Source organism: Aquarana catesbeiana, linkage group LG07 (genome assembly GCF_042186555.1).
Source record: "Aquarana catesbeiana isolate 2022-GZ linkage group LG07, ASM4218655v1, whole genome shotgun sequence".
NCBI lineage: Eukaryota > Metazoa > Chordata > Amphibia > Anura > Ranidae > Aquarana > Aquarana catesbeiana.
In genome coordinates this window covers 5693266-5716670 of record NC_133330.1, presented here as the reverse complement: position 1 = coordinate 5716670, position 23405 = coordinate 5693266, and the positions used below count along the sequence as shown (strand labels likewise).

General features: G+C 44.6%; 2 protein-coding genes across 2 annotated transcripts in view; one reads left to right on the top strand and one right to left on the bottom strand.

The window, feature by feature from the left end:
• The first annotated feature begins 1525 nt into the window (after window positions 1–1525).
• Window positions 1526–4118, top strand: LOC141102632 (olfactory receptor 4E2-like). The gene has a single exon (XM_073591546.1). The coding sequence runs from the start codon at window positions 1526–1528 to the stop codon at window positions 2477–2479; it is 954 nt and encodes a 317-aa protein (XP_073447647.1). The 3' UTR covers window positions 2480–4118.
• Window positions 3882–23405, bottom strand: part of LOC141102631 (inter-alpha-trypsin inhibitor heavy chain H3-like) — a gene marked incomplete in the record, with an annotated part of 63224 nt that continues 43700 nt past the window's right edge. The window contains 6 exon segments of the mRNA XM_073591545.1: window positions 3882–4562; window positions 8493–8568; window positions 9943–10088; window positions 10561–10726; window positions 15527–15643; window positions 18976–19023. Coding sequence (XP_073447646.1) covers window positions 4433–4562; window positions 8493–8568; window positions 9943–10088; window positions 10561–10726; window positions 15527–15643; window positions 18976–19023 — 683 coding nt within the window.

Here is a 23405-nt window from a genome sequence, read left to right as displayed (position 1 = left end):
GATTGTTTGAGAAGTTGCATAGAGTGCATAGGTAAGAGAATACAAGGTCAAGGGTGTTGCCATCAGAGTGAGTAGAAGCCTGTACCCATTGCTTCAGGTCAAATGAAGAGGTTAGACTAAGAAGTTTAGAAGTAACAGGAGTGTTTGTATTAGCAGGGATGTTGAAATCACCGAGAAGGATTGTGGGAATTTCCGAAGAGAGAAAGTAGGGTAGCCAGGCAGAAAACTCATCAAGGAAAGTCGATAATGGTCCAGGGGGCCGGTAGATCACAGCAATTCTTAGGGAAGTAGGAGAGAATAGACGTATACAGTGGGCTTCGAATGATGAGAGTGAAAAAGAGGGAGGAGGGTGAATAACCTGGAAGGTGCTCTGGGGGGATAGGAGGAATCCCACTCCACCTCCCTTGCGTCTATTAGGCCTGGGGGAGTGAGTCCAGTGAAGGCCACCCTGGGAGAGGGAAGCAGGAGAAGGGGTGTCATATTCGTGGAGCCAGGTTTCTGTGAGAGCAAGTAGATTAAAGGAATTAGTGACAAAGAGGTCATGAACAGCAGTGAGTTTGTTGCAGACAGAGCGGGCGTTCCAGAGGGCGCAGGAGAGAGTGAGGCTGGTGTTGGCAAGAAGAGGAAGACTAGATTGTGTAGATTGCGACTACTGCCAGAGGGTGTAGGGTGATGGTGATGGGTGTGTTGGGCACAGTTAAATAAAGTGGGCCCAGGGTTTGGGGAAATATCTCCAGCGATTAGGAGAAGCATAAGAGTGAGGGAGGTAATATGAGAATATGATTTGTATGAGGGGACATGCTTCAGTATCCTGGGGGGTATGTTAGCAAGTGGGCTTAGAGTTAGAAAGAGGAATGTAAGGAACATTCTTCCCACTGATCACCAATGTAAGGGACATTCTTCTCACTGATCACCAATGTAAGGAACATTCTTCTCACTGATCACCAATGTAAGGAACATTCTTCTCACTGACCACCAATGTAAGGAACATTCTTCCCACTGATCACCAATGTAAGGGACATTCTTCTCACTGATCACCAATGTAAGGAACATTCTTCTCACTGATCACCAATGTAAAGAACATCCTTCTCACTGATCACCAATGTAAGGAACATTCTTCCCACTGATAACCTATGTAAGGAAATTTCTTCCCACTGTCCACCATTCTAAGAGACATTCTTCCCATTGACCATCAATGTAAGGAGCATTTTTTCCCATTGACCACAAATGTGAAGGGCCCCTTCTTTCACTGTGAAAACGGTTCCTCATGCCTGCAGCCGACTGATGACATGAGATACTAAATGTATCCAAGGTGTAGGGACCTTAGATTGTAAGCTCCTTGAGAACGTTCAAGTCTATTAGTCAAGAGGTACCCACCATTGGGTTTTATGTGAATTCTTCTGACCTTCTTCAATCATGAGCCATTGATGAGTTTTATTCCAGCTCCTCAGTCACACATGTTCCATTGTCTGTTATTTATATGCCCTTTTTACCTAATTTCACTCTCACAGTCTCTCTTTCGTAGATGAAAGTTGATCCATCTTATTTAGGCTCCAACCAAAGCAACATACCAGAATTTTTCCTGTCCAGCATATCTTCAGTCTACGAGGTCCGGCTGCTTCTGTTCATGACATTTACCGTTGTCTATATCACCACTATCTTCGGCAATGCCATCATCGTATTAGTCATACAGTTGAATGTTCGGCTGCAGACACCGATGTATTTTTTCTTGACCAACCTTTCCGTTTTGGACATTTGTTACTCCTCAGTCACCGTCCCTAAATTGCTCGACATTCTCCTTGCTGACAACAGGCGAGTTCCATTTGCCGGCTGTATTTTGCAGATGTATTTCTTCCATGTCCTAGCGAGCTCAGAGATGTTTCTCCTCACGGCCATGGCCTACGATCGATATGTGGCAATATGCGACCCCTTACGTTATGCGATCCTAATGAGAAGGGTGGTAAGCTTGCCACTTGCCATATGTGCCTGGTTGGGTGGGCTCCTCCATTCCACCTTTCACACCGCCTTTATTTTAAGACTTTCCTTCTGTGGACCGAACCAAATGGACAACATTTTCTGTGACGCCACCCCGCTGATTAAATTGTCGTGTTCAGATGCGACACTTGACGAAATCATGCTGACCGTGACGCCGGGTATTCTGGGTCCCTCCTGCTTTATGGTAGTCCTCCTTTCTTATGGTTACATCATAAGAAGCATCTTGAAAACCAAATCCGGAGAAGGCCGGCGTAAGACCTTTTCCACATGTGCCTCACATTTAATAGTGATTTCCATATTCTACGGCACGGGTATTATCGTCTATCTTCAGCCCATGTCTGTCTACTCATCTGCCAATCGCTTCATTACCGTTTTCTATGCCGTCATCACGCCCATGTTAAATCCGATCATCTATACACTGAGGAACAAGGACGTCAAAGGGGCCATGCAAAAGCTACTGTTCCTGCAGACCATTGCACAATAAAGTAACATAATAATAACTTTCTGATTGGGTGTCAATGAATATAGGATAATTCAGACTTATAGGACATAGGTGTAGAAGAAGGCCATACGTTGATGATGTCACTACTTCATACAAGCTTTATTGATCCACAAACAACATGCAGTATGTCCTTGCCTGAGAACCGCCCCTCACATTTCACCCTGGTGGCAATCATAGAGCATTTCACTGCATACTTGGTATCAGGAGTATGGACAGGCTCTTTTGCCGTCACACAATGTTTCAGGGGTTGATGAAGGGCTGGATCATTAGAGAGGCGCTGCTTGGTGCAGATTGTATGATATGTGTGTTGGTCTGAAGATTACAACTTCTGGAATCAAGCATGGGGTGAAAGGAAAGGGGAAAAGTAAAGGGGAAAGGGGAAAAGGAAGGGGGAAAAAGGAAAGGAGGAAAATGAAAGGGGAAAGGAAAAGGGGAAAAGAGGAAAGGAAAGAAAAGGAAAGGGGAAAGAAAAAAAAGGAAAGGGGAAAAGGGAAAAAGGAAAAAAGGAAAGAGGAAATGTAAAAGGGGAAAAAAGGAAAAGAAAGGGGAAAAGGAAAAAAGGAAAGGAAAAGGGAAAGGGAAAAAAAGAAAGGAAAAGGAAAGGGAAAAAAAGGAAAGGAAAAGGGAAAAAGGAAAGAAAAGGGAAAGGGAAAAAGGAAAGGGCAAAGGGAAAGAAAAAAAGGAAAGGTGAAAAGGAATGGGGAAAAAAGGGAAAGAAAAAGGAAAAGGGAAAAAAGCAAAGGAAAGGGGAAAAGGGAAAGGAAAGGAAGGGGGAAAGAGAAAGGAAAAGGAAAGAGGAAAGGAGAGGAAAGGAAAGGAAAGGAAAGGAAAGGAAAGGAAAGGAAAGGAAAGGAAAGGAAAGGAAAGGAAAAAGCAAAAATAAAAAAGCAAAGAGAAAAGGAAAAGTAAAGAAAAAAGGAAAGTAAATAGGAAAAGAAAACTGGAAAAATGGAAGGTAAGGAAAGGAAAAAGGAAAAGGAAATTGAAAAAGGAAAGGAAAAAGGGAACGGAAGGGAAGGAGAAAAGGGAAGGAAAAAGGAAAGGAAAAAGGTAAGGAAAAAATGAAGGGAAAGGAAAGGAAGGTAAAATGGAAAGAGAAGGAAAGAGGAAAAGGGGGAAGGAAAGGAAAGGAGAGGAATGAGAGTGAAGGTAGGGGGGCAGAAAAAGGAAATAAAGAGAAATGAAGAGACAAAGAAAAGGGAGAGAGGAAGCCAGAAAAAAAGGGGGGGGGGGGACAAAGGAAAAGGAGGGTAAAAGGAGTGAAAGAAGGAAGAGAAGAAAAGAAGAAACCCACAACAAAGTCCAATCAATTAACCACCAACAGAATGGTAGCCACCAGATAAAGTATCAAGTTTCAAATTGTTATCTAGTTGCACAACAAATATTTTTTTTTTTCCAGTTCATTTTATTTTTAAAAAACGTACATTTTTTTTTTTTTTTAATATTTATACATAATGGCTAATGTTTTTTTTAATACAAGAGAAAATACATTTTATCTTTTTGAAATTCTTCAAGGTGTTAGAATAAACTAACCCAAATGCGCACAGAGGACTCCTGAGCTCCGGTGTAAATATAGATAAGGAGTATATAAGCTGTTTTTTTTTTTAGCAAAATTGAAATACAATAAAAAAACATAAATTAGTGGTTTCAATCGGTCGCAAAGAAATGGCCTATTAAAACCTGGTGGAATAATTTAATTTGCCTTTGAAATTGCCATATATTTGTTTATCCATTTGCAATTGGATTTTTCAATAAACTTTATTAAAGCTGCCAATGTATTGCCAAATTTCAAATTAACAATCGACCGAATTCTGGCATTGATGGAACTCTGGGGATTGTGTATCTTCTGGGGAACACTTGTGACTATGTGTGAGATTCCCAGTAGATGGAAAGTGATTGGAATTTCCTGGAAATTGTCACGTGTATTTGTCCTTTTTATGGCACTGTGAAGATATCTGATACAATGTAACTTTCTGCACTGATTAAATCATTTGTTTTGATGGAGATGAAGAGACAGGAACCGCGGTCTTCTGCTCCGTAGGGTGTGAAATCACAATCGGTATGACTGAAAGAGAATTAGGAACAATGCTGTAAATCTATCGCTGACAATATGATGCTGCACGGTTCTGAAACAAAGTACACATCTCTGGACTGAGCAATGGGGTGCTGGGCTTAGTATATACTCCAGGGGGCGGAGCTTATCCAATGACGTATCGCAATACCTGTGTTATCACATGACTGAACATAGGGGGTGTATGTGGAACACTGAGCTGTTCTCATCTCTGCCATGGAGGGGTTTTTTGTTCGGGGCTTTCTTCATTTTAAAAAAACATAGGATGAGTTGGTGTAATGTTGGACCCAAGAATGGATGAAACCAAGCTTGAAATCCAACTCTTCAGAAGTAAAAGCCAACACGTTTCAAGGGCTTCTAACCTCCCCTTCATCGGGGCTCATGTGTTGGTAGTTATTGGAGATAATACTGGACACTGGGTTGAGTCACGGGTCCAGTTCTCAATATATAATCCCTACTGATGGGGGGTGCTAAGTCCTCAAAACACTCTGGATTTCTCATCTGACCTCTTGTCAGAATATAAAGCTTTACTGGACTCTAGATTTGTGGTACTCTCATTTTTTGTATCCCCTACAGTAAAAAATACAAGGGTTGCCATGCCGACAAGATGTCTACAATTATTATTATATAATCCTGAGCTACTAGCCAGGCCTCAAGGGTTACTCGCCACCAGTTGCCCCACCCAACCCCTACCCTGCCCCGCCCCTAATTCCGCCCTTAAACACGCCCTCATAAATTATATCATGAAAATGGCATGATATGACTGTTTTATGCAGAATTAGGTTCTAAAAATAAATGTTAACAACAACTTTATCACTGCCTATCAGTGCAGCCTCACCTGTGCCCAACAATGCAGCCTACCTATGTCCATCAATGTAGCCTACCCGTGTCCATTAATGCAGCCTACCCATGCCCAACAATGCCGCCTCACCTGTGTCCATCAATTCCGCCTCACCTGTGTCCATCAATGCCGCCTCACCTGTGTCCATCAATGCTGCCTCACCTGTGTCCATCAATTCTGCCTCACCTGTGTCCATGAATGCAGCCTACCTGTGTCCATCAATGCTGCCTCATCTGTGTCCATCAATGGGGCCTCACCTGTGTCCATGAATGCTGCCTACCTGTGTCCATCAATGCCACCTCACCTGTGTCCATCAATGCCGCCTCACCTGTGTCCATCAATTCTGCCTCACCTGTGTCCATGAATGCAGCCTACCTGTGTCCATCAATGCTGCCTCATCTGTGTCCATCAATGGGGCCTCACCTGTGTCCATGAATGCTGCCTACCTGTGTCCATCAATGCCACCTCACCTGTGTCCATCAATGCTGCCTCACCTGTGTCCATCAATGCCACCTCACCTGTGTTCATCAATGCTGCCTCACCTGTGTCCATCAATGCCGCCTCACCTGTGTCCATCAATGCTGCCTCACCTGTGTCCATCAATGCTGCCTCATCTGTGCCCATCAATGCTGCCCCACCTGTGTCCATCAATGCTGCCTCACCTGTGTACATCAATGCCGCCTCACCTGTGTCCATCAATGCTGCCTCACCTGTGTCCATCAATGCTGACTCACCTGTGTCTATCAATGCAGCCTACCTGTGTCCATCAATGCTGCCTACCTGTGTCCATCAATGCTGCCTCACCTGTGTCCATCAATGCTGCCTCACCTGTGTCCATCGAGGCTGCCTCACCTGTGTCCATCAATGCCACCTCACCTGTGTCCAACAATTCTGCCTCAACTGTGTCTATCAATGCAGCCTACCTGTGTCCATCAATGCCGCCTCACCTGTGTCCATCAATGCTTCCTCATCTGTGTCCATCAATGTCACCTACCTGTGTCCATCAATGCTGCCTACCTGTGTCCATCAATGCTGCCTACCTGTGTCCATCAATGCCGCCTCACCTGTGTCCATCAATGCCACCTCAACTGTGTCCATTAATGCTGCCTACCTGTGTCCATCAATCCCACCTACCTGTGTCCACCAATGCCGCCTACCTGTGTCCAACAATGCAGCCTCACCTGTGCCCAACAATGCTGCCTACCTGTGCAGGGGAAGAGAGGCAAGGAAAAGGATTGCCGGCCAGATCATCAGAGCGCCGAGGAACATCACTGTAACAGCTTTCATTTCAATTGCTGTGTGTTCCCCGCGCTCGCCGTTACATATAGCCCCACCTTTTGGCCCGGGGACTTTGATATCCACCACACGTCCCGGGATTGGACAAGTGTTCCTTCTATCAAAGTACCCGGGCCAGGAGGCAGGGCTGTATGTGACAGCAAGTGCTGGGGGGGCACACAGCAATTGAAATGAAAGCTGCTACAGCGATGTTCCACGCTCTGATGATCTGGCTGGCTTCCTCTTCTCTCTTTCTCTGGACAATCACTGGGAGAAGAGCTCCCATTAAACCCGTGTCAGCAGACCAAGACATTTTAGACAATTTCATGCTCCCAACTTTGTGGGAACAGTTTGGGGACGGCCCCTTCCTGTTCCAACATGACTGCCCACCAGTGTACAAAGCAAGGTCCATAAAGACATAGATGAGAGGTTTGGGAAATAAGCTGGAGGAGATCAGAAGGGAAAGCAGTATTTATGGGAAGATTTGCATTCTTGATACTCAGTGCACGGAGAAAACTCAATATCATCCAGTTGGGGTTCACATCTTTTTAATGTAACATACTAACAATATAATTCCCTATAATAAAATAGCTCCATTTAGTGTGTATACAGTTTCTTGGGCACGTGCAATTCATTTCGCTCCAAATTCGTTTTTCAACGAAATTCGACAAACTCGTTAATTCGGAAATATTCAAATTAACAAAAACCCTTTTAACAAATTTTTTCTGAAAATTTGTAAATTCAAACATTCGAAAATTTTGTAAATTCGAAAATTCAAGAGATCGAAAATCCAAAAATGAGAACAAATATTTGAAAGCCCGAAATAATAACTAACTAATTAATATTAATAACTATTACTATTAAATTATTGGTATTGGAATTTTCTTTTCAAATTTGGCTGTTAGTGAATGTAATGAATACGAATCCATAGTTACGAATTATCCAAAATAACAAATGCCGCATCTAAACAAATGGAACGTAACTAATAATAATAAATAATAATATAATAATAATAAAAACATTTAGATGCAGCATGCGTAACTTCAGGTAAATGCATATTCGTTACTTTCATAAACAACCAAATTTTATAGGAAATTCCAATACCTATAATTTAATAGTTAGTTATTATTGATTAGTTAGTTATCATTTGTGATTTTCGAATTTCCGGGTTTTCGAATTTTCGGATTTTCGTTCTCTTGAATTTTTGGCTTCTCATTCTTATTTTCGGAATAATTCATTAAACGGGTTTTCGTTAATTTGAATATTTCCAAATTAACAAATTTGTCGTTGAAAAACGAATTCGGAACAAAATTAGATATTAATTCAGGTTTTCAAATTTTTGGATTTTTGCATTTTCTAATTTTTGAATTTACAAATTTACGAATTTTCAAATTCACGAATACTGCATCTTAAACAATGGAACATAACGAATTCTAATTTTTCCGAAGTTACGACTTTATTCGAAATAACAAATTTTTGATCATAACGAATGACCCCGAAAAACGAAAAAAAAAAACGAATGAAACGAAAATGAAGGAATTTTTCGGCAGTACCCATGTCTACAGCTGCTGACGGTAAGTATATTTAACACAATAGGAAATATATCCCCTATAGGAAATTGGTCACAGTTCCTTTGGGGGTGGGTGTCGCCTCCTGTTCATAACACCTCGGGGGCGGGGTTGTTTTAATATCCTCTATAGCAAAAACCATTAAAGTTCCGTGAACATTTACACCTGAGGGATTTGTCTTTTTAATATCATTAACTAGACAATTATATACAATTATAATATACTGAACACGATATTCACCTCCGTAGTGGAAATATTTGATCCCCCGCAGCAAAAGAGTTGGCGTGAAATGAAGTTTTGTTATTTAATAACTGACCTGTAAAACAGAAAATTAGAAGATTATTTTGCTGTCTTGCTGTCTTGCTTTTATGCATTTTATAGCGGAACTATACTCACCCCCAGGGCTTTTTTTCTCAGAGAATAGGGGCTGGAACTCCCACCTTCTGAGTCACTTCTTGTCTCCGCCCCTCTACCCACCTCCGAGCAACATCTCTTGGTTCCACCCCCTACCCACCTCCCAGCACCAACTCATTCAGAGAATACAAAGCCAAGTATGATTATGTCATGCTACGCTAAAGTAATTTGTATGGAAATTGGTAATGATAACAAGAAAAGCAGTACAATAGATCCTCTGCAGCCAGCAGCAATATACCCCCCCCCCCCCCAGCAACATAGGACCCCTGCAACAAAATATCACCCCGGCAGCAAAACCAGATCTCCCAGCAGCCAGCATCAATAGACTCTCCAGCAGCCAGAAAAAATACACCCCTACATTAACAGTAGATCCCTTCCAGCAGCAGTTGACCCACCAGCAACAATAGACCCCCCCCCCAGCAACAATAGGCCACCACACAAAAAACAGATCCCCTCCAGCAACAATAGATCCCCAGCAGCCAGGACACCCCAGCATCCCTTGCCATTAAAAACATTCAGTGCTGGAGGTGCCGGAACTGCGTTCCCCCTCGTCCCCGCTGGAAAAAAAGCCCTGTTCTCCCCCACTCCATCGGCGCCAGCCGCTGACACCTTCAACTGGCCCTTCTTATGGGTTCTGATTTTTAGCCATTTTGATTGGCTGGGCTAGAATGATGTCACTCCCATGCATGCGCGGGAGTTGATTCATCTCAACGGGCGCTGAAATTGTATACTGAGCTGAGCATGCGCAGCTCCCTGTACATTGCAAACAAGCAGGCAAGAATACTTTCATGTACAAAACACTAAGGGGTCTATTTATAATTAAAAAAAAAAATGCTTAACCATTCATCCAGTGAAAGTAGATGTAAACTTGTTCTGTGCAAATTGGGGCAAAAGACAAATGTAATTAGGCTATTTCCTGCGCTGATTGGATGTTTTCCATTGACTTTAAACAGAAAATGTACTTTTTTGCCCACTAGAGGGCTCTGAGTGTTCTTGGAGATTTCTATGATCCTTAGTGCCATCTAGTGGCCAAATGTGGGCCCCTCCCACCGCTTCGCTCTCATCACAGGTATGATGTCACTGTTACAAAATAACATCTGAGTTTGCAAAGACATTTAACGCCCACAAAGTAGATTTACATCGCTGTGCCTATGAGGGGTATATTAAAATATTATTTATATTATTCTAATCATTTTTTTTGTAGCCCGGAGCTCAGCTTTAACCCTCTCCCATAAATCCTAATAAAAACCGAAGTTCAACAAGTAGCGTAACCTACCAATGACCCCACTGGTGTGGTTTGTGGGTGAATGTCGATCTTCTACCAATAAAGACAATCGGAATGACTGATCCACCCTGAAAACGGTGAAACCGACTCCATCTTTTATCGTCACCGTTATTTTTTCGCCGTCTTTCTTGAGGAACCTGAAAAGACATAAAAGTAAACTGAGGGGCTGTAGAGGTGCTTTGGATGCCCCCCAGAATGGCCCCGAGCACCGGGGAAATATTTTTTAGCTATTTGGGTGCCTCTGCCCCCCCCAACCTGCCAGGAACGATGACCTACGTTTTTGATCCTGTATTTGGCTCCTCCTCCTTCCCAATGGGAGAGCAGAGCCGGGGAAGAAAGACTTACCTCCCATGATGAAGATGAGACTTCCCTGCTAAGGATTTAGTGCCCAACCAGAACATGTGGCCCTTTGGGCCTCGGGGCCCCTGCAGACACTAATCCGTTTCTCCTAATGCTAAGGGAGAAGGGGAAGAAGGAGTTAATTAGGGCTGATTAGAGTTAGAGAAGGGAGGTGGACATGGAGAGCCCCTCCCGCCAATTATCTCCCATTACAGGGATCCTTCCACGGGCCCCGTTATCCATGCGGAGAGCCTCTTCTCTTACTCTTACCCGTCTAGTTCAAAAGAAGAATTCCAGTTATAGGCGGTCAGATCCGAGCCCCGTGTGACCGCCACCTTGTCTTTCCCGATTTCCACTTTCAGCCCCAGCTTAGCGTTCAGTAAACCAAATGTCCCGAAACTCCGGTCACCCGCCAATCTGCCGTTCAGTGTGACACCTGCAGGGGGCAGAAGTACAGTACTGTGTACACTAACACCATGACATACATTGTAAGAAAACTGCCCGAAAAAAAGGCTCAGCAATTTGTTCCTAAAATGAAGGAAATAAGTCTTTCATTTCACTATGCCGCACCGCGACATCCAAATGCCAGGTCCCCCTCCCCCCACACACTGCCTTCACACTATGGCTTAGTTTATCAACAAAGCCATGTGATCACTATTGAGGAAATTGGAAAGATAGTGCTGGACCTGTAGTCAGTGGTGGTGCGTCCATAAGGGCACACGGGCGCCGCCCCCTCTCTCCTGCCACCCCCCTCTAGCACCAATAGATAGATTCATGCAATGCATGAATCTATCTATGGCTGCTGCTGCCACCCCCTATTCAGGTGCCCCTCCCCTTTTCCAGCGCCTGAATTACAGTGGCGGAGGGAGGGGGATGTTTTTGAATCACCTGATTGGAGCCATAGGCTCTAATAGGCGTCAAAAAAGGTAACCTGCGAGTGCCCAGCATGCTGGGCGCTGGCAGGTCACTCAGCTGTGTTAGAAAAGCGAATGAATATTCGCTTTCCTAACACTAAACCGCCTCTCCGCCAATCAGGTGCTCAATCTGTTACCCGTCACCTGATTGGCTGACATGACAGGCGCTGTGATTGGACACCTATCAGGCATCCAATCACAGCAGAGGATGGTAAGAGAGGACGGGAGAAGACATCAAGGAGCATCGAGGAGCTGTCCCACCGAGACAGGGTTGGTGCAGGTGGTGGGCGGGGGGCACAGGGGCAGCAATTGATGTTTTTTTTTCTGAATTTTTCAGTTTGTTTGCGCCCCCTAAAAAATTTTGAGCACCAGCCGCCACTGCCTGTAGGGTTATGTTGCTGGTATTGTTATCCTAACTCCTTCGCACTGACACTACGCAAATCTACGGCCTCTCGGCGGGCGGGTGGGCCTTGACGCCAAGCGCCTGCATATTCACGTACCAGAGTGTGAACAATCAGCTTCTAACTTCAGCTTGTTCTATTAGATCCCTTTCACACTGGGGACGCAGTCGCTTTAACGGCTGTTTAGGCTGCGCTTTTGCACTGCTTTCCGGCCACTAGCGGGGGCACTTTTAACCTCAAAGAAGGGGTTAAAAACTCCCATGTTGCTGCACCCTTTTCAGGCGCTTTGGAAGCGCTGCCCATTCGTTGAGATGGGTAGGGGCATTTTGTGAGCGCTGCCCATTTGTTGCGATGGGTAGGGCCGTTTTGGAAGCGCTGCCCATTCGTTGCGATGGGTAGGGGCGTTTTGGAAGCGCTGCTCATTTGTTGCGATGGGTAGGGGCGTTTTGGAAGCGCTGCTCATTTGTTGCGATGGGTAGGGGCGTTTTGGAAGCGCTGCTCATTTGTTGCGATGGGTAGGGGCGTTTTGGAAGCGCTGCTCATTCATTGTGATGAGTAGGGGCGTTTTGGAAGCGCTGCCCATTCGTTGCGATGGGTAGGGGCGTTTTGGAAGCGCTGCTCATTCATTGTGATGAGTAGGGGCGTTTTGGAAGCGCTGCCCATTTGTTGCGATGGGTAGGGGCGTTTTGGAAGCGCTGCCCATTTGTTGCGATGGGTAGGGGCGTTTTGGAAGCGCTGCCCATTTGTTGCGATGGGTAGGGGCGTTTTGGAAGCGCTGCCAATTTGTTGCGATGGGTAGGGCCGTTTTGGAAGCGCTGCCCATTCGTTGTGATGAGTAGGGGCGTTTTGGAAGCGCTGCCCATTTGTTGCGATGGGTAGGGGCGTTTTGGAAGCGCTGCCCATTTGTTGCGATGGGTAGGGGCGTTTTGGAAGCGCTGCCAATTTGTTGCGATGGGTAGGGCCGTTTTGGAAGCGCTGCCCATTCGTTGTGATGAGTAGGGGCGTTTTGAAAGTGCTGCCCATTCGTTGCGATTGGAAGGAGCGTTTTGGGAGCGCTGCCCATTCGTTGCGATTGGAAGGAGCGTTTTGGGAGCGCTGCCCATTCGTTGCGATTGGTAGGGGCGTTTTGGAAGCGCTGCCCATCCGTTGCAATGGGTAGGGGCGTTTTGGAAGCATTTGTATACAGCATTCCTAACCCGCCCCACAGATGCTGCTTGAAGGACTGTTCCGAACATCCCGCAATCGCACCGTCCCAGTGTGAAAGCACTCATTGTAGAGAGTGGAAGGCGGTTTTCGGGCGCTATTTCTAGTGCCAAAACGCCTGAAAACTGCCTCCAATCTGAGAGGGGTCATAAAGTGATTCTAAAGTCTTGTTGTTTTTTTTTTTGTTTGAAAATAACAAACATGTTATACTTACCTGCTTTGTAATGGTTTTGCACAGAGCAGCCCCGGTCCTCCTCTTCTCGGGTCCCTTGCCGGAGCTCCTGGTCCCTCCCTCCTGCCCCCCCACATCAAGCAGCTTGCTTTGGGGGCACCTGAGCCGAGCCGCTGCTCTGTGTGTCCATTCAGACACGAAGCCGCGGCTTGGCCCCGCCCCCTCCCCTCTCCTCATTGGCTCACTGACTTTGAAAGATCAAGATGCAAAGTCCCGAGCTGCGGAGGCTCTTATGCAACATTGCTGCATCGAGATGGGGCTCAGGTAAGTATAAGTGGGGGCTGAGGGGGGGAGGGGCATACAGAAGGTTTTTTATCTTAATGCATAGAATGCACCTTCTGCCTTTACAACTACTTTAAAGAGGAACTGCAGTCTGCTCACATAATTTGTAATAAAAACATCTTTGCCATTCTGAAGCTTCCCTCCAACCACTTTGTATATTATTTTATATATACTGTGATTCTGTACTTGCCAAATATGCTGCAGAAATCTCTCTCCACCGAGCCTGGCTGCAGCCATTTTAACTGTGGGCAGGTGAAGCTGCTGCCTGTTTACTTCCTGGATTTACACAGACACACAGAGGCACAGCCTTAGCTCTGCAGCCCTGCAGCTCTCATTGGCCCTCTTATGACTCATCCTCCCTCCCTTCCTGGCAAACTCTCAGGAGAGTGAGAGAGAGAGAGCTGTGCATGATGTCATAAGACTAGGCTAATGACCAGACAAGAAACAGGAAGGGATTTACTGGCAGAAAAAAAAAATTTACAATCCAAAGTTATAACAACAAGGGCAGAAGATTTAATAGATGGAAAGATGAAAAATGACTGAAGTTCCGCTTTAAGCTTTGACAATAAAACCTGGAAGCTGATTGGTTTCTGTCAGAGGGATTCAGGACTCTTGAAATTGCTAAGATATTGGGGCGTGATCACAGAACCATCCAACGTTTTGTTGCAAATAGTCAACGGGGGTCGCAAGAAACTTGTTGAGAAAAAAAAAACGCTAATTAACTGCCAAAGGTTTGAGAAGAATCAAACGTGAAGCTACCAGGAACCCAAAATCCTCCAGTGTTGTCAAATTCGAGAACTGCAGCCTACTTGGAGTGCCCAGAAGTACAAGGTGTTCAGAGACATGGCCAAGGTAAGTAGGGCTGAAACCCGACCACCACTGAACAAGATACATGAGTTGAAACGTCAAGACTTGGCCAAGAAATATCTGAAGACGGTGTTCTTCAAAGGTTTTATGGACTGATGAGCTGAGAGTGACTCTTGATGGACCAGATGGAAGGGCCTGTGGCTGGATCAGTAATGGGCACAAAGCTCCACTTCCACTCAGATGCCGGTAAGGTGGAAGTGGGTTACTGGTGTGGGCTGGTATTATTAAAGATGAGCTAGTTGGAACTTTTCAGGTTGAAGACTCAAAATCAACTCCCAAACCTACTACCAGTTTTTAGAAGACACTTTCTTCAAGCAGTGGTACAGGAAAAAGTCTGCACCTTCCAAGAAAACCATGATATTTATGCAGGACAATGCTCCATCGCATGCATCTAAGTGCTCCACTACGTGGCTAGCCAGTAAAGGCCTTAAAGATGAAAGAATAATGACATGGCCTTATTCCTCACCTAACCTATTGAGAACTTCTGAGCCCTTCTTAAACAGGAGATTTATGGTGAAGGAAAACAATACACTACTCTGTACTGTTGCTGGGAGGCTGTGGTTGCTGCTGCACAAAAAGTTGATCGTCAACAGATCTAGAAACTGACAGACTCCATGAATGGAAGCCTGGTGGTTGGTGTCTACATTGGGCACTGATTTTTTTTTTTTTTTTTTTTTTTAAATGTCAGAAATTTTTTATTTGAAAATTTTGAGTTGTTTGGTTAATATTTTCACTTGAACAGGTGAAAATAAACAAGTGAGATGGGAAAATTTTAATTTTTCATTTAGTTGCATAATAATTCTTTAATCTAATAGTTGCCCAATAATTGTGCGCACATTGATTGTCTTCTAAGAAAGCCAAAACCTCACTTTTACTTTCTTAAATATTCAGGTTTGAGGTTTATTAACATCTTGGATTGACCGAAAGCACTGTAGTTTTTTTAGAAATTAAATGAATCCTCAAAAATGCAACTTGCCTAATAATTGTGTATATTTGATACAATGTTTCGGGAGTCCTATACTGACCCTCTAAACCAAAATATACACACAGCCAGGACCTCCAAACATATTAGGGAACCCTGGGCTTCCTAATCCCATTTGTGTGTGTTACTGGTATGAATTTATCTATCAACAAAGCCATATGATCACCATATCAGTGCTAATTATAGGTATAAAATAAAAATTTGGTGAAACAAAAACTCCCAGTTTCATTCATCCCTATTGGTCAATATTTTACTTCTCAGAAGAGCCCAACAGGAGTTCTACCAGGATACAAGTCAATGTCCTCCAGTGTATACCACTCCCACCTCTAACTATGGGGGAAGGAGAACAACTCACCTGAGGTGGCGTCATGTATTAATGTGATATAAACGGCATATGCCTGAGAGACTTGAATGCAAATCTGTTTGAAGGCTTTGGGCTGTTTCAGAAGAACGTGGAAGACTTCACAATCATCTGTCAATAAGAAAATATCTACTTTAGATATCAGACAATTAAAAGACAAGGAATCAGGACCTCCTCCCTCCCTCTTGGTGATCCCTCTAGTGATATAAAGATCTATATAGAGGAATCAGGACCTCCTTCCTCCTGCTGGTGATCCCTCTAGTGATATAAAGATCTATATAGAGGAATCAGGACCTCCTTACTCCTGCTGGTGACCCCTCTAGTGATATAAAGATCTATATAGAAGAATCAGGACCTCCTTCTTCCTGCTGGTGACCCCTCTAGTGATAAAGATCTATATAGAGGGATCAGGACCTCCTTCCTCCTGCTGGTGACCCCTCTAGTGATATAAAGATCTATATAGAGGGATCAGGACCTCCTTCCTCCTGCTGGTGACCCCTCTAGTGATATAAAGATCTATATAGAGGAATCTGGACCTCCTTCCTTCTGCTGGTGACCCCTCTAGTGATATAAAGATCTATACAGAGGAATCGGGACCTCCTTCCTCCTGCTGGTGATCCCTCTAGTGATAAAGATCTATATAGAGGGATCAGGACCTCCTCCCTCTTGGTGATCCCTCTAGTGATATAAAGATCTATATAGAGGAATCAGGACCTCCTTCCTCCTGCTGGTGATCCCTCTAGTGATATAAAGATCTATATAGAGGAATCAGGACCTCCTTACTCCTGCTGGTGACCCCTCTAGTGATATAAAGATCTATATAGAAGAATCAGGACCTCCTTCTTCCTGCTGGTGACCCCTCTAGTGATATAGATCTATATAGAGGGATCAGGACCTCCTTCCTCCTGCTGGTGACCCCTCTAGTGATATAAAGATCTATATAGAGGAATCTGGACCTCCTTCCTTCTGCTGGTGACCCCTCTAGTGATATAAAGATCTATACAGAGGAATCGGGACCTCCTTCCTCCTGCTGGTGATCCCTCTCGTGATAAAGATCTATATAGAGGGATCAGGACCTCCTTCCTCCTGCTGGTGACCACTCTAGTGATATAAAGATCTATATAGAGGAATCGGGACCTCCTTCCTCCTGCTGTTGATCCCTCTAGTGATATAAAGATCTATATAGAGGAATCGGGACCTCCTTCCTCCTGCTGGTGACCCCTCTAGTGATATAAAGATCTATATAGAGGAATCGGGACCTCCTTCCTCCTGCTGGTGACCCCTCTAGTGATATAAAGATCTATATAGAGGAATCGGGACCTCCTTCCTCCTGCTGATGACCCCTCTAGTGATATAAAGATCTATACAGAGGAATCGGGACCTCCTTCCTCCTGCTGGTGATCCCTCTAGTGATATAAAGATCTATACAGAGGAATCGGGACCTCCTTCCTCCTGGTGGTGACCCCTCTAGTGATATAAAGATCTATATAGAGGAATCAGGACCTCCTTCCTCCTGCTGGTGACCCCTCTAGTGATATAAAGATCTATATAGAGGAATCGGGACCTCCTTCCTCCTGCTGGTGACCCCTCTAGTGATATAAAGATCTATATAGAGGAATCGGGACCTCCTTCCTCCTGCTGGTGACCCCTCTAGTGATATAAAGATCTATATAGAGGAATCGGGACCTCCTTCCTCCTGCTGGTGATCCCTCTAGTGATATAAAGATCTATATAGAGGAATCGGGACCTCCTTCCTCCTGGTGGTGACCCCTCTAGTGATATAAAGATCTATATAGAGGAATCAGGACCTCCTTCCTCCTGCTGGTGACCCCTCTAGTGATATAAAGATCTATATAGAGGAATCAGGACCTCCTTCCTCCTGCTGGTGACCCCTCTAGTGATATAAAGAGCTATATAGAGGAATCAGGACCTCCTTCCTCCTGCTGGTGACCCCTCTAGTGATATAAAGATCTATATAGAGGAATCGGGACCTCCTTCCTCATGCTGGTGACCCCTCTAGTGACATAAAGATCTATATAGAGGAATCGGGACCTCCTTCCTCCTGCTGGTGACCCCTCTAGTGATATAAAGATCTATATAGAGGAATCGGGACCTCCTTCCTCCTGCTGGTGACCCCTCTAGTGATATAAAGATCTATATAGAGGAATCGGGACCTCCTTCCTCCTGCTGGTGACCCCTCTAGTGATATAAAGATCTATATAGAGGAATCGGGACCTCCTTCCTCCTGCTGGTGATCCCTCTAGTGATATAAAGATCTATATAGAGGAATCGGGACCTCCTTCCTCCTGGTGGAGACCCCTCTAGTGATATAAAGATCTATATAGAGGAATCAGGACCTCCTTCCTCCTGCTGGTGACCCCTCTAGTGATATAAAGATCTATATAGAGGAATCAGGACCTCCTTCCTCCTGCTGGTGACCCCTCTAGTGATATAAAGATCTATATAGAGGAATCAGGACCTCCTTCCTCCTGCTGGTGATCCCTCTAGTGATATAAAGATCTATATAGAGGAATCAGGACCTCCTTCCTCCTGCTGGTGACCCCTCTAGTGATATAAAGATCTATGTAGAGGAATCATGACCTCCTTCCTCCTGCTGGAGATGCTTTTAGTGATGCACCCAGGAATTCCAGGCCACACTGTTTGCTCATTTTGCAGTCATCCAAAATAAGCACCCCCAAATATTTTCTAGTTCTGTTCAATACTGTAGCCCCCAATATTGTTCTATTAAACTAAGCCCAAGCACTAACTCGTGTTCTGCTGCATATCTACTTTTTGGACGCCTTATCAGCAGATACATCCTGAGCAACTTTGACCTTCCATAATTAGAGGGTCGATTGTGTGGGGTAAGAGTACATCTTGACTAAACGTTGGTGACGTCACTTGGTGGAGGATATCGTTGGATTCCACATATTTTTTGAAACTTCAACTCAACACTCATTGTTCATCTTAATGGATCATTCAGATCACTTGTTGGACTCGGATCACTTATTAATGTACATCTAGAGCAACTTTTCCCATTTTCCCATTTATCTGTTGTCTCATATCTCACATTACATTGTTGCTGCTCATTTTATTTCATTTATTTGATTGATTTCATCACCTTTGCACAAGCGCAGTATTGTTTTTTTGTTTCTCTCTGCATGTCTACCTTGTCTTGCGCTGGAAATCTTTGCTCCAATAGACGAGCAATCTTCCACCAAAAATATTCATCCACCAACATCCCAACATCTCATTTCACCCCGTAGTGACGGGACACTTAGGAGCAACTTGCATGCCTTGCTGGCGTGGGACCAGCCAATGAAGGTTCATTGCAATAGCAAGGCCAATCCCATGAGAAGAGCACACCAAACCAAGCAAGGTAACAGAAGCCCTGCGTAGATACAAACGTCCGTGACGTGACTGTGTGGAACATGTGAGCGTACCTTCAGTAGAAGCCGATATCAGCGTTGGTTGGGCAGTAGCCAACTCTTCTGGAAAACATTTTTTAGATCAAATTATACATTAAAAATCATTTCTACTTCAAGTTTCTTGTAATATAAGATACTTTAGAGCCCTGGTGCCCAATATGTGGCCCTTGGTACTTGTTATGTGGCCCTTGAACACCGGCAGTCAGCAGTAGGGGTAGGTACATTGATATGTATGGGGGTAATAGTAGTGATCTCCTCTGTATTCTATGGCATGTCCCCAGTCTCTCACTGTCTTCTATGGCGTGTCCCCAGTCTCTCACTGTCTTCTATGGCATGTCCCCAGTCTCTCACTGTCTTCTATGGCATGTCCCCAGTCTCTCACTGTCTTCTATGGCATGTCCCCAGTCTCTCCCTGTCTTCTATGGCATGTCCCCAGTCTCTCACTGTCTTCTATGGCATGTCCCCAGTCTCTCACTGTCTTCTATGGCATGTCCCCAGTCTCTCACTGTCTTCTATGGCATGTCCCCAGTCTCTCACTGTCTTCTATGGCATGTCCCCAGTCTCTCACTGTCTTCTATGGCATGTTCCCAGTCTCTCACTGTCTTCTATGACATGTCCCCATTCTCTCACTGTCTTCTATGGCATGTCCCCAGTCTCTCACTGTCTTCTATGGCATGTCCCCAGTCTCTCACTGTCTTCTATGGCATGTCCCCAGTCTCTCACTGTCTTCTATGGCATGTCCCCAGTCTCTCACTGTCTTCTATGGCATGTCCCCAGTCCCTCACTGTCTTCTATGGCATGTCCCCAGTCTCTCACTGTCTTCTATGGCATGTCCCCAGTCTCTCACTGTCTTCTATGGCATGTCCCCAGTGTCTCCCTGTCTTCTATGGCATGTCCCCAGTCTCTCACTGTCTTCTATGGCATGTCCCCAGTCTCTCCTTGTCTTCTATGGCATGTCCCCAGTCTCTCACTGTCTTCTGTGGCATGTCCCCAGTCCCTCACTGTCTTCTATGGCGTGTCCCCAGTCTCTCCCTGTCTTCTATGGCATGTCCCCAGTCTCTCCTTGTCTTCTATGGCATGTCCCCAGTCTCTCCCTGTCTTCTATGGCATGTCCCCAGTCTCTCCTTGTCTTCTATGGCATGTCCCCAGTCTCTCACTGTCTTCTATGGCATGTCCCCAGTCTCTCCTTGTCTTCTATGGCATGTCCCCAGTCTCTCACTGTCTTCTATGGCATGTCCCCAGTCCCTCACTGTCTTCTATGGCGTGTCCCCAGTCTCTCCCTGTCTTCTATGGCATGTCCCCAGTCTCTCCTTGTCTTCTATGGCATGTCCCCAGTCTCTCCCTGTCTTCTATGACATGTCCCCAGTCTCTCCTTGTCTTCTATGGCATGTCCCCAGTCTCTCACTGTCTTCTATGGCATGTCCCCAGTCTCTCACTGTCTTCTATGGCATGTCCCCAGTCTCTCACTGTCTTCTATGGCATGTCCCCAGTCTCTCACTGTCTTCTATGGCATGTCCCCAGTCTCCAAGCACACCTGTGAATGAATGAATGAATGAATGAATGATTTGTAAAGCGCTACAATTGCGAACTGAATCGCCTGTAGCATATCCCTAGTCACTGACAGCCAGTGGCAAGTGTTTTTTTTGGGGGGAGAGCAGCAAACAACCACCCACTGACACCAATGATCAGGGCCGGTGCCACCACTAGGCAAACTAGGCAGCTGCCTAGGGCACCCAGCCAATGGTGTTCCTACTCTCTTCTTTCTGCAGCAAGCAACTAAGTCTCAGCATCAGCAGGCAGCCGTGGCTCCATTCGCACATAGTGTCAGTGGCAGAGAACTGTGTCTGTGTTTCCGACTCCCGAATAAATGGAAGCAAGCAAACATTCATTGATGGGCACTGGTAGGCTGCATTGAGGGGTGTTGGTGAGGCTGCATTTCATGGGCACTTCATTAAAAAGCTGGGGTTTACATGGGCAGGGGAAAGGGGGTGGAGTCAGGGGTGGAGCCAAAGGGGCAGCAATATGAGGTTTTGCCTAGGGTGTCAAAAATCCTTGCACCAGCCCTGCCAATGATGGGACACTATTCCTCCCACTGATACCAATGATGGGACACTATTCCTCCCACTGATACCAATGATGGGACACTATTCCTCCCACTGATACCCATGATGGGACACTATTCCTCCCACTGATACCCATGATGGGACACTATTCCTCCCACTGACACCAATGATGGGGCACTATTCCTCCCACTGACACCAATGATGGGACACTATTCCTCCCACTGACACCAATGATGGGGCACTATTCCTCCCACTGACACCAGTGATGGGACACTATTCCTCCCACTGACACCAATGATGGGAAATTATGATCAGTGCACATAAATAAAAAAAATACAAAAAAATCACAAAGAATTCCAAATGAAATAAATGATATTACCCTGGGGAGTTCTATGTATAAAGCATTTGTCTCACAAATATCAGAAGCACTCGAGCAACAAGTCACCGTACTATTCTCTAGAAGACTGATTTCTGTTACTCAGCTCCATCTAGTGGCCAAAATATGGTATTGTTTTTTCATTAAAGTAGAACTATAGGCAAAAAACTTTATTTTTCCAATTTGTAGGGAGTAAGGGGGGTTATAACCCCGGTCAGACTATTTTTTTGCCATCTGTGTCCCATTGGGGAGATTTCCCTTCACTTCCTGTCCCATAACTAAACAGGAAGTGAGAGAAAATCCCTCCAAATTAAGCGAATTCCTTGGGGACCCCCCCCCCCCCCCCCCCAGATCACCAGAACTAGTATCCCCTATTGGAAGATTTCCCATTTTCTGTGGACAACCCAAAATTTGGGGATTTTCTTTTACTTTAGCTTTTAATGATAATGATAAACAGGACAAATAGAGAGAATGAATCTTCCTAACTGGGGTACAGACAGCGATAAAAACCCGACAAGCATGCTAACCCCCTCCACCCCACCCAAAACTAAAAAAAAAATAAAAGTTTTGTCTTGAGTTATACTTTAAGGTATTTCATAAAACTTTTCCTTCATTTTGGCCACTAGATGGAGCTGATAACACAGGAATGGATGTTAGAAAAATTCCCGGGACATTTCGATCAGCCTGCGATCATGCAACAAATGTTTTATAAACTGATCTCCTAACTACTTTGCCGGACCGTCCGCCGTTGTTGTACGTCGGTAGCAGCCGAGACGATCGGGTCCTTTCCCCTCACCAGCCTGGAGCCAAGTGAGGGAATGATGGCCCCCAATCGGCTCCATACCATTGGATGACGGAAACGACGTCAAACGTGACTTCCGCCCAATGATCGTAAAGGGGAATTATTATTTTATTTTTTTTAAAAGACTTTTTTTATTTATTTATGTTTTTATTGCATTTTAGTGTAAATATGAGATCTGATGTCTTTTTGACCCCCCAGATCTCACATTAAAGAGGTCCTGTCATGCTTTTTCTTTTTTCTTTTTTTTTTTTTTTGTGTTCCTTGTAATAAGAATAAAACTGACCCCAATTTTTTTTTTTTAAAGGGCAGTGTAAAAAAATAAAATAAAAAGTAAAATAAATAATAAAATATATATTTTTTTAAAGCGTCCCACCTAGCTCGCGCGCAGAAGCGAACGCATACGAAACTCGCGCCCGCAAATGAAAACGGCGTTCAAACCACACATGTGGGGAATCTCCGCCATCGCTAGAGCCAGAGCAATAATTCTAGCACTAGACCTCCTCTGTAACTCAAAAATGGAAATTTTTAATAGTCGCCTATGGAGATTTTTAAGGGTCAAAGTTTGTCGCCATTCCACGAGCGGGCGCAATTTGGAAGCGTGACATGCTGGGTATCAATTTACTCGGCGTAACATCGGGGGTTATTTACGAAAGGCAAATCCACTTTGCACTACAAGTGCAAACTACAATTGCAAAGTGCACTTGAATTTGCACTGAAAGTGCACTTGGAAGTGCATTTGCTGGAGATCCGAGGGGGACATACAAGGAGAATAAAAAACAGCATTGTAGCTTGCACATGATTGGATAATAAAATCAGCAGAGCTTCCCCTCATTTCAGATCTACCCTTCAAATTTCCAGCGACTGCACTTCCAAGTGCATTTTTAGTGCAATTTCAAGTGCACTTTGCAATTGTAGTGCAAAGTGGATTTGCCGTTCATAAATAACCCCCATTATCTTTCACAATATTAAAAAAAAAAAAAATTGGGCTAACTTTACTATTGTCTTATTTTTTCACTCAAAAAGGTATATTTTTTCCCCAAAAATTGCGCTTGTAAGACCGCTGCGCAAATATGGTGTGACAAAGTATTACAACGACCGCCATTTTTTTTGTCTAGGGTTTCTGGAAAAAAAAAAATATATATATATATATATAATGTTTGGGGTTTCTAAGTAATTTTCTAGCAAAAAAGAAAACAGATTTTAA